At 40.5% G+C, this 12115-nt stretch overlaps 1 protein-coding gene across 1 annotated transcript in view; it reads right to left on the bottom strand.

Moving 5' to 3' along the window:
• Positions 1 to 12115, bottom strand: part of frem3 (Fras1 related extracellular matrix 3) — a 36297-nt gene that overhangs the window by 748 nt on the left and 23434 nt on the right. The window contains exons 9-23 of the mRNA XM_086033551.1: positions 11548 to 11745; positions 9813 to 9977; positions 9553 to 9735; positions 8788 to 8918; positions 7480 to 7638; positions 6949 to 7252; positions 6740 to 6871; positions 5543 to 5874; positions 4507 to 4699; positions 4316 to 4420; positions 3938 to 4065; positions 3451 to 3585; positions 2299 to 2425; positions 2032 to 2219; positions 721 to 867 (exon numbers count right to left, since the gene is read on the bottom strand). Coding sequence (XP_085889677.1) covers positions 721 to 867; positions 2032 to 2219; positions 2299 to 2425; positions 3451 to 3585; positions 3938 to 4065; positions 4316 to 4420; positions 4507 to 4699; positions 5543 to 5874; positions 6740 to 6871; positions 6949 to 7252; positions 7480 to 7638; positions 8788 to 8918; positions 9553 to 9735; positions 9813 to 9977; positions 11548 to 11745 — 2627 coding nt within the window. The remainder of the gene's footprint in view (positions 1 to 720; positions 868 to 2031; positions 2220 to 2298; positions 2426 to 3450; positions 3586 to 3937; positions 4066 to 4315; positions 4421 to 4506; positions 4700 to 5542; positions 5875 to 6739; positions 6872 to 6948; positions 7253 to 7479; positions 7639 to 8787; positions 8919 to 9552; positions 9736 to 9812; positions 9978 to 11547; positions 11746 to 12115) is intronic.

The raw sequence follows: 12115 nt of genomic DNA, 5'->3' as shown, positions 1-12115 counted from the left end.
CCCAATGGTCACTGGGGCGCAGTACTGTATAATACAGTCATGCCGGCTCAAACAAATGAAATTTCTTCTACTGCTACTCTAATTTTACTTTTTTTTTTTTTCATGCAGTAAAAAGAATATGTGCTTGTGAGTGTTGTTATATCTCTTTCTATCTGTTTCTACACCATTTTCTGTTCAATTTAGGGGCCTCACAAATTACTTTTTTCACATAGATTCAGCAAAATTCCGCTTTTTTCAAATTATAATTGTTTAGAAACTGCATTTTGTATTTACTTAGAGTGCCTTTGTGAGGTCCAAGAATTGGCTTGATGATCCAAAACAAAGTATGATAAATATGAAAAAACAAATAATAAAATTGAAGTCATGAAGGGTGCAACTATGCCAATGTAGCCTGCAATAATGATGAGCTTTTTTTCCAGTTCTACAAATTGTGTGAGAGTGTGAAATCTAGGCTTGCTTACCGGTAGCTGAAACTTACGCTAGCCTATTATTCTGTAGTATAAATGGCAACACGTGGACACACAGGTTAATAGTATCTTCTGCCATCTAGTGAAAAAAAAAGCATTTAATTGCTCTCCCTGTGGCAAGCATAGACAGATGAGCAAAGATATAATTGTAGATGAATTTTTTTCGAACCAATTAAATAGAACTGGAAAATACCCTATTCATTTTTGCAGCACAATGGTTAGGAATAACCGATCAATAGAGAACCATCCCAACCTGGAATAGTGGAGTTGATGAGAGAGTGAAGCCGTCGGATCCTGGTTGTTTGACTAAAGGCAAAGCTCCAGCCGTGTCGTGAGCCAGTGTGGCCTTGAAAGCAATGTCACCAAATGCCGCCGCCTGAGTCTCTGGTTGGGCCTTGTCCTGAAAAGCGATGATGATGAATGAAAAAATAAATTAAATTAAATTGTCTACAATATATGTACACAATACTGTATATCAAGAATACGATTCCACCTGTTAGTTTCAAATTCAAGACTTACTTTTCTCTGATGTGCAATGAAACATGCATTGTATGTTTGGTTTATGTTTGATTAAATCATCTTTGTTTAACACAACACTTGTGTTAAGCTCATTGAAGACATTAAATTGTCTTAGTTCGAGAAACACGTTCACCCTAAAAACAGTTGCACAATTTTGGGTAAAAAATGGACCGATCCACTAATTGGGTCAAGTTGACCCACCTTCTTGCATTGCTTTGTACAAAACAGCCCAATTTTTGGGGTTGTTTTGTAAAAAAATACCACTTTTTGAGGTTGTTTTTGCAGAACGTTGGGTCAACTTGGTGAGTTGGGAGACTCAAGTAGTGGATCGGTCCATTTCTTACCCAAAATTGTGTTATTTTTAACCCAACTGTTTTTAAAGTGTAGGTGCACTGAGGATTAGTTTACGAATTAATTCATTCATGTTTGGTTCAGTGCAGGCTAAGCTATTAGGTTTGCTGATGGCAAAATTGTCTACATGTTTTAAGTTCATTCCAAATTGTCTTCAGTGTTTACCAAAACACTTACCTTAGGCTAACTGAAGACTCAAAATTGTCTTTAAGGTTTGCCAAAACAAGAACGGTTTCAATCTCAAATATCATGTACAGGTATATTAAGTCTACAAATTGTTAACCTCAGTAAAGGTTCTCACTTATCTTTGACGTTTATGAAATCACGTATGTTAGGCTTCGCTGAGCTCTACTTTTCAAATTCACTTAAGTCCATAAATTGTTTTTAATGTTTACAAACATGTTAAGCTCAGTAAAGCTCAAAATTGATGTTTGTGAAAACACATACTTTAATTCCTAATTGAAGACTTGACTTTGAGGTTTATAAAAAAAAAAAAAATAATAATAACTTAGATTAGGATCACTGAAGACTAAAATGGTTTCAGTGTTTTATAAAACAGCCACTGAAAATTATGGTGTGTCTGTCTCTGGGTGACGTCATGTGAGATTGACAGGTGACCTCCACCTGCAACCTAAATTAGTCCCTCCATGACCCTGAAGAAGATACAGAAAATTTAAGGAATCCAGGTTCTTACCAGGATCTTAAATCTGTAGAGCAGAGAGGGGGAATCGGCCAGGCAGCCGTACTCCTTATTGGTGGGGTTGTATTTGGGAACGTAGCCGTCGGCTCCGGTGCACAGGAACACTTTCTCAATGCTGCAGGAGAAAGAGTCGCCCAGGTTCTGCACGGGGTCCACCATCACACGGCCGTAGATTGACGAGCCTACGAAGACCAGAAATGTTCATTATTAGCCTCATCAGCCGTAATGCTGGATAAAATCCATCAGGTGGGAGTGTTGTACCTTCTGAAAAGGCGGCATCGGTGCCCTCCCCAAAGCCCATCGAGCCATCAGACAACCACAGCTCCTTCTTGGAAAGTAGGAACATCTGTGTGTTGAGGCTAAACTCGGCCGCTACTGGGTCGCTCACCTGAAGGGAACAACCACCGCCAGGAATCAAATTACAATTCCCACAAAGGGAAGCCCGGCTCGAAACAACTTTTTTTTCTTTGAGGAGCAGTTTTGCGAATTAATTATTTCATTTGAGGAGCAACTTTCAAATTTTGAGGAGCAATTTTTTGCAGGTTAATCCCAGGGACCTGAAGCAAGAATATGATAAACCATACAAATATGACAAGATAACAAATGAAAAATTGGGTTCCTTTTTTATATAATCATCATTTTTTATTTCTTAAATTCACATTGTGAATAGCAGTAAACTGTATTTTCTTTTCGAGAAACATTTTCAGTGGGGCCATTTCAAACATAAAATATTCAGTTCAAATTTAGTATTCCTGAATGGGTTGTACGCCTATGGTCCTTTAGCAAAGCTAGATTGATTAAAATGATTCATTATGTATATACTGTAATTTTCTCTCCGGACCCATATTGATTTGCCTGCTATTTTGCTGTTCAAAGTTGGATAAACTCCACTTTATTGCGGTTCCAACCATATTTCTGTAAAAAGTGTACTTGATCAACCAAGAACTTAATTCTGGTGTTTGACGTTAACATGTGAATCTCGGGTTAGCTTAGCAATAAGCATAGGCCTATAGCTTCTCCATCTTCTGTCAATTACTACTCATCATCCCTTCATGAGAAACTTGTAAGAAGTGTAGCTTATTTGCCATCACGGAGGTGATTATTATTTTTTAGGAGCATTTTTGTTTGGTATTTAGCCACACTAGTAGCCAGTTGAAGCTAATTTCTAGCTAGTTTGTGTGGCACCTGCGCATCAGTGACATTGCAGCACGTTAACGTGTGTGCATCCAGTCCAGCGAAGTTTTTTGGGACAGTTTCCGCAGTTCAGAAAAAAAAAATCTGTGATTCTCAGATTTGATTTTCACTGTGTTTTAATGAGGCACAATTTGTGAATTTTGACTCGCAAACTGTGATACGAAGCTGTTTATTTGGAGCCTTGGGAAGATTTTGTTAAGAGAATTCGGTTGAGTTTACCTGCTGGAAGCGAATGTCCATATCGAAAGTCAAAGGCTCCCTGGGATGGCATACGGGAGGGATGCTGAACTCTCCGTTGGGGGAGGCAATACAGGGGACCAGCTTCACTGTGTATGTCCCAGAGTAATCCCGCACCTAAAGGATATGCAAAATCATTAAGTTCGATTGTTGATATGCACATACACCACTTTCAAAAAGTTAGGGCTAGCTATTGGACTTTCAGGTGACATTTCAAGACAGACCTAAAATGCACAATAAGCTTTTTTCCTTTTCTAACCTTTTGAATGCGCATGTCCAACTGTTCTCTAGCAAAGAGCTGAACAGCAGAATTCACAAGTGTCCATAAATGGACCAATAAACTTCTCGGTTCAGTAAGAAAACCAAAAAAAAAGAAGGAAACCAACTCCTTGTGAATTCAAATTTCACTCCAAATCCCAATTTCCCAAACGTTTTGTGAGAATCGCATTATAGTGGTTTTACGACTTACGGCGAAGTCGGAGACGAAACTCCACTGTTGCATGGGCTGATTGTGTGTGGGCTCGGTCCTGACCAGGGCCAAGGTGAACGTCAAGCCAGGGTGGTCGGCGCATATCACCATGGAAGACACGCTGGTCCCTGAAAACCGGACATGTATAGCATTAAAGCGCCCATATTTATAACCTGACCTTTTATATTGTCTTGGCCTCTTGGACCGTAAACGCTGCCTGACATTTGCTTGCATGACAACTGCTGGTACTTTAACGCCGGAAACCCCCTCTACTCTCCAACCCCGCAAGTAGTGGAACTCCAGAAATAACCCAAGAGAGGATGTAGGGTAATCCAATAGGAGACTGCATTTATAGAGCAACCACTCTTGATGTCTTACCTGGGTGAATCATAACAAACTGCCCCCTGAAGCGAGCCTCTGTCTTGAAGTTGACCACCAGGCGGCCCTCCTCATTTATGCGCATGCTGGTGGGGTACATGGCTCCTGCAGAGGTTTGGTTTTAAATCAAGTTTAAGAAAATAAATACCATACCGTGAATGCCTTTAGGGGGCGGCAGCATCAGATTTGACCTTGCAGCTCCGACTCGGGCGGGCTTCCGATGCCCTCTTGCCAGAGGATGGCCGTGTCGTACACGAAGGTGAGCTTGAGCTCCGACTGGAGGTCGAAGTGCTGCCAGCCACCCACGGCTACCGGGGAGTGGAACACGTAGGACACAAAGAGGGGCACACGCAGGGTGACGTAGGACTGCACCAAGTTGAGCACCTGGGAAAACAGAATGGTGGTGTCAAAGTCCAGCTCAAAATGAACTGCAACTATATGTCATTTGGGGATTTGAAATAGTCAGTATGCATTAGTTGCGCGATGACTTGACTATAAGTTTAAGACTTCAGAAGTTTCAGAATGTTCAAAATCATTCCGTTGGTGGATTGAACGATCTGGACATTTTGTATTTTGAATGGTAACAATCTGTTGAATGTCTCATTGGAAATGAATGGGGAATTATTTGGAGAAAAATGTGGAATGTGAGAATCGTGGGAACGTGGAATGAATGAGGAAGTCGAAGGCATTAATGTTGACTATGCCTTAAAATTGGAATTTTGTAGGTGAAAACGTGAATTTGTTGAATATCTCACTGAAAATGTATGAGGAAATATTTGTTGAAAAATGTGGAATTGTTCGAAATGTGGAAATTGGTCTGCGCGTCAATCAGGGTATTCTTCTTACATGGCCCTGATACTGCACTTTTCTCTGCCTGTTAAAAGACTTTATATGGTCAGTGTCTCACTGAAATCACTCAGTTCCATGTCGATTTGTTTCTCTGGTCCCATATTAAAATAAACGGTTTCTGTGGCCCCAGCCCGCCTAGCCCCCAGACCAGTCACTCCTCTCCCTGGCCAGTCTACATGCTGATAAATTCAAATAATCCCAGTGATTGGTTGATATGTCACTTCAAAACGGATTAGTCTACATGTCCATGGGATCAGTCATGGTCCTTTGTTAAACAGTTTTCAATGATCCAGTCAACCTCACACCTGAAAACCTATAAAAAGTTATATCAACTTAAATTTTAAATCTGAAATCTACTTCCAAACATTTTTTTCATACCTGTCCATCAGTGCCTATGGAGCCACCGCAGTCATTCAACAACTCCGACATGTCGTAGTAGCTGGTGAACTCCCAGAGGCAGGCCTCCAAATTGAGGTTCCGGTAAAAGCGTAGAGAGTTGGACGAGCGCATGGCATTGCTGTACTGGTAGGGTGACGTTTCGCCGATGATCTCAGGGTTTTTTGTCGCGTCAGTGATGAAACCGTGCCCCGTTTGGATTTCGTTGAAATCCAGTAAGTTGGAGCAACGGTGGTTGCCAACGCGGGTGCCGTCGGGACTTAGTGTGAGCTCGAAGTTGGACATCGGTCTTGTGGAGATCACCGGCAACATGCCTGTTGCAAGAATAAATGCTTGTGTGAAAAAAAAGACTTAAAAAATAGAAGCTTTGATTCTACTCCTAGAAGTACAGGCTAAACGTACTTTGGTACAAAAATAAAAATGCGAATGTCAGTTACATAGGGTATTACCCATTATAACAACTTAGCAAATCAAAAAAAGGTAGTTTCGCTCTTTTATTAGCTTACATAGCGCTTGTACTGAGAAAAATAAAGAAATGTTGTATTTCGCATGTTGTGTTGTTTTTACTAAATCAACATGTTCGCTTTGCTAACATTGTGACCACAGTAAATAACAAAAAAACTACATTAGCTAATGATAACAACTGAAAAAATAGACCGTACTTGCAGGTCTATCCATTTTTCCAGATTAAACAGGCAATTTTTGAACGCCAGAAAATAGTGTTTTTCTTCGTTTCACCCAAAAAAATGTATTTTCCACAAATTCTTTGATTAATATTATTACTCCGAATCTGTGTTGCTCCCTGGTTCACTTTCCTCCATGTCACCGCTGTCCCTGTTTTCCCACGATATCAATCGAGAGCTCAACCGTTGGTTACTTTACCTCTCTCTATTCACATGTTTTTTTTTTTGTTTAGTTTTTTTACATTGACATCATCCGAGGAGGTTGCAAAAAATATATAGCCCATTTCGACAAAGTAAGAAGTAGAAAGTAGAGAAACTGGATTTCCAATGCAGAAGTAAAAGTAAAAAGTGTCAGAAAAAGAAATACTGAAGTAAATTAGACACCTGAAAACACGATTTAGGTAGAGTAACAAACTACTGGTACTTTCCACCACTGTTGTTGGGGACGACCAATATATTTATTTTTGGTACACCATCCAAGAGTGCGTTCCCTCACCATCCATATGGGGCATGTTGATGGTCAGCTTGATGAGGTTGGGGAAGTCCGGGTCATCCGGGCCTGTGTAGCGGATCTTCGCAGAGAAAGGTTCGGCTCCAACGGTGCCTTGGAGCCGCGGTTGACACATGCCTGCAAAGAGGTTAGGGTTGATAAATTGGGCGCCCTCCAACCGGGGCTACGTTCTTCATGCCATCTACGGTACTTACCTTCCTCCTTGCTGATCACAACGATGGGACTGGAAAGCTCCAGACCAGCATCCCCGTTGGCGTTGAAGGCCCTGGCGGCACACTGGATTCTGGAGCCCGCTTGGAAGTAGATGGAATCCAAGGTGATGGATTTGGTGTTGGTAAAGAAGGTGTTGGTGTCCACCTCTCTCATAGGACTGGTCACACCATCCGACCCAGTCGGGGCACTGACCAGCCAGCGGTACTGGGTGAGGGTGTCGTTGATGTTCTCCGCCGAGCAGATGGAACCAGTTTTGTCAAAGTCGTTGTATTTGGGGTTGCAGGCCTACAAGACAGGCAAACATTGACAGGGATATGGTAAATATTGAATAGGGATGGATGTGAGAATCGGATCATCAGGCTCTTATGTTTTAATTGATTGCACATTCCAACAAATACAACGTCAAACCGGTAACATTTCATTTTTGGCAGTACTCAATAATGAGCAAGTCATGCTAGCAATGTAACAATCTTGACGTCCTGATACTGAAACAAAGGAGACATGATACTTACTGTCACACACACCACTGGATAGCCGTTGACCGGGTTGGGGTTGTCTTTGGTTTTGAACGTATCGTCATACATAAGCAGGGAAACCACGTTGGGTACCGCCGGGAAAGTGACGTCCGCCACGCTGTCCATCTCCTCAATGTACACGATAGCTTTGTTCATCTAGCGAGAGCAGGAAAGGCATCATTACATGGTTATCAAAGAAAATACAGCAAAGATTAGCTATAAAAGCTAATTAGCTGTTATTTTGTCTTGCGACTCATTGTTTTGTTCAAATAATAATGTCGTTATTTTTTTGTGTTTTTAATTTGAATATACAATGTCAGGACCGGAGTATTGTGCTCAGTGAGAGAAATATTCAGGCACACGCTGATTTTTCCAGGCCCACCCATTAGCCACGTTCGGGCTCCGCCACTGGAGGCAATAGATTATTACATTAAACTAGATTATGATATGTTACCTCACAATACAATATATTACAATACCATTATACTGTATGATGCAATACATTGCAATGTGCAATGTTAGATGGATAATTTATTCATCCCATGAGGGAAATTAGATGACATATAATACAGTACATTACGATGTGATGTATTATATTACGATATGATGATACATTACAATAAAATACATATGATGTGGTACGAGACATTACAATAATTACAATATGATACCAGTACATTACGTTAGGACACAATACGTTGCAATAATAACTATACAATACATTGCGATACCTTACGGTACGATACACAGTATTAGGATAAGATACTGTACATTATGTTGCAATACTTTTTGATACGATATACAATGATAAGTTACAAATTTAAAATGTGATACCGTTTGATGCAAAATATTACAGTATGGTAAAAAAAATTGGTAATGTACGAAACGATGTAATTACAACATGTTATGTCACAATCTGATACAATAGGTTGCCATGATGATACGAACACAATACATTATGAAATGATGCAATTTCTTTCTTACATTTTTGGATTTTTGGACTGCCTATTTACTGTATATGCGGTGTTGAAGATGACACATTATATAATTGTCCCCTGTGATGTAGCTCCAGATGTTTTTGACAAGGAATAATGCAGCCTTGAATGGAACTCGGGTCACAATTTCGATAGGCTATTTCTACGCAGTGGCTTACATTCTGTTTTTAGCTCCATCTAATGTTAACTCCCGACCCCACCTCCTGTCTCATTCCATGGCTTTTTATAAGGTATAGTGGTTGAGACGCGCTGACAGCAATGCCAGCTGTTGCAGGGCTATTTTCGCACATTTGTAGCTATGCGCCGTCACCTGTATCTCAGCCACCATGTTGTCATCGGGCTTCATGTGCACCGTGAAGGCTTCCCTCATCTCCCGCTGGCCGTCGTAAAGAATCTCAATCTCCACAAAATGCTCCTTGTCGCCCTCTTTGAACTCCACGTCTACGGAAAATAATGTCAGCCTTCATCACCTCTACAGGCACTCCTGTACTTGCAAACATTCAATGTAATAACATTTCAGACATGCAAACACAGTTATGCAACGCCGCTCCGTCAATTTTGGGGGTTTGTCTTGCGAGCAAACTTGACATACAGGTTAGCTTCAAGCTTTCCACCACTAGATGGAAACAGAAACAAAGTGTGAAAATTCAGGTAACCTTTGTGTTTTGTGCTTGCATCGTACGATTTTTGTTGTAGGTGGTATTTTTCCTTTTTTCTAATCACGGGTCCAAACAGAGTGAGTGCTGACAAAAAGCTTTCCAGTTTGGCAGATTGAACAGTTCTTCAAAAAAAGAAGTGTGCTTGATCCCACTGTGGGATCAATAAAGGCATTCTTATTCTTATTCTTATTCTTATTCTTATTGTTTCAAACCACCTATGTAGTTTACTGTAAAACCATTGACGACTAGTTAATGGAGGGCGCTAGGATCCCGCCCCACTACACACGGTGATCACAGTATTACTTTCCTTCAAAAGTAACAAACAGGATTCTGGAATATATCATATCAATACAGTAAGTAGGGGCGAGTCTGTACTGTGGTATGACATCAAAAGGCAGCATGTTGGGCGGTCTCACCTTCCGACAGTGGGTTGTAGTCCTCCCCGGAGGTTGCCGAGCCGTCCTTGGTGTGTATCCTCACCACCGACATTTTAGAGGTGTCGCCGGCACGCAGGATGGGGATCTTGACGAGGGCAACGTCGCCTTTAACCTGCGGCTCTCGCACGCTGTACTTGATCTCAGAGAAGCGAATGATGGGCTCTAAAAGAGGAAGTAGAGAGAAAAACCAGTGAGCCAACCAGTTGAGGGTACGGTTCATAACGGTTTTTGTTACGTACTGTCTTTGCTGTCTGTGATTTTGATCAGGGCCTCCTTCTGCTCGCCCATCGACGCCCCGTACGGCGACTTGCTCTTGGGCGTTCCGAGGACCAGACGGAACTCCTCATCCTCCTCATGAACCGAGTCATCCTCCAGCTTGACCACGCAAGGCTTCTCCGTCTCGCCTATGAGGAGGTATGGAAAGATTATTGCTACTGTGCCTAGAAGCAATGGCAACAAAAATGCATGCATACCTTAGTTCAAGCCTGACTAGAATTCTGCCTTAACGGGTGGTCAAAGAAAAGGTCCAATATTCCAATTCCAAGAGAAATTAAGCAACGGTGGCTAAAAAAAAGTTATCTATCCTGCATTAATTTCAGGTGCTTGGAAATGTGTTTGTGAAACGGATTAGCTGTTGAAAATATTGTCGGATTATAATTTCTGCTTGGAATGCTAATTTCATTCACGATTTCACCACATTTGATCAGATTTTTTTTGCAATCAGAATTCAAGGAGTTATTTGATTGTGTTATATCTTACGATACCACGTGATACCATACACTACAATACGATGCAGTCTGATACGATACAATACGATATGCTACAACACCTTACAATGAAATAAGCGTCACTACAAAATATGATGCGATGTTACAATACAATGCAATGCAATCTGCTTCCACTATGACATTATACTCATACATTACACTGCGATACAAACAATATCATGCAATATGATGAGATACAATGTAATGCAATACGATACAAATATTACAAAATGATACATTAAGATATGATAAGATATGATATATTTGATTATATTACAATACAATACGATGCAATATCATATAATTTGATATGAAATACTATACATACGATAGGCGGTAGGATACAACAAAAATATGAATCAATGTGATACGATACAATACGATAGATACAATTGCGATCTGATTCAAATACGTTGTGATACGATAAGATGATATATTATGATACAATAAAATAGGATACAATACAATATGATATGGAATGCTAGAATGCGATATTATCATGCCATGCAGGGTGATACGATCCGATCCAATCCAATTACGATTGAAATGTGATGTAATATGATACAATACAAATATATTGCTATACAATAATATACAGTACAATAAAATACGATGCATTACGATATGATACAAACTGATATTGTAGTTGTAATTTGATCAAATTAAATATGTTACAAAATATAACTATTAACTCAATATGATGAAAGGCGAATACATTGTGATATGTTAATATACCAGACAATACAATGTGGTCTGATACATTACAATATGATACAAAACAACGTCATACGTTAGTTGTAATACAAGATGATGCAATATGATACATTACCATTTCGCTGGCGTCGGGCCAAAAGTCACATTTTGGTTAATTTCATATTTTTTCAAAAGTCTATACTACTGGTCAGTCCTCACGCGTGGATGTTACTTTTACACATTATTGACCAATCTAAAGTGTCGAAATGGTTTGCTCTCTTTCACGATGCAATGCAATTGGTTGAACAAACTTGCCATTTTAGGGGGCTCCTGAAAAATGACTATTAAAAGTGTCCTTCCAGTCACTTTTGTGAGTTTTTTTCCTTGGACATTTCCCATAATCGTTGCCATAGTAATCCCAAGTATATTATCAGGTATATTTAACAAGTGTCTTAATGCAACACATTCATAGCAGTACAGATACACACTGGTGGGGTGTAAGACTCAAACTGACCTGGAAGGAAGGTGATGATTGATGTGTCTGTGTTGGGTCTCTCGCTGTAGTCCATCATCACCTGAGCAGTGCCCTGTCGGGTGTAGCAGCGCACCGTGGACCTGATGCCGATGTCTCCATTGCGGTACACTATGGCTTTGACCTCCCCGTCAGCCTCGTCCACTTTGTAGCTTCCCTCCTTAAACTGGACCTTGGGCACTGTAAAGACAGCAAGGTTGTCACAACAGAGTCATACCAGGATACCACCAGAGGTGGGAGTCTCAAGACACATAACTTGACTCAAGTCAGAAGTCTCCAGGATTAGGATCTTTTGGGTAAAACTTGACTTAGACTTGAACGAAAAGCCTTGACAAGTTTACATTTGAAAATGTGCATTTTCAAGATACACTGCAAGGGACTGAGTCCTGACATGAACAGTAAAATATGGAAGGGTTGGAGTTACAAAGATCTCAAATTCTCAGAAACATAACGCTGGAATCAGAGAAAATGTGGGCTAAAAGAAAGTCAAAATAACTGACACAAAGCTACGACATCTAATTTCATCCGTCACCTAGGTGGGGTGCTACTT

The sequence above is a fragment of the Filicampus tigris genome, chromosome 6, assembly GCF_054856515.1.
Source record: "Filicampus tigris isolate MCC_2025a chromosome 6, RoL_Ftig_1.0, whole genome shotgun sequence".
Classification (NCBI taxonomy): Eukaryota; Metazoa; Chordata; class Actinopteri; order Syngnathiformes; family Syngnathidae; genus Filicampus; species Filicampus tigris.
This window is presented reverse-complemented; position numbering and strand designations above follow the sequence as displayed.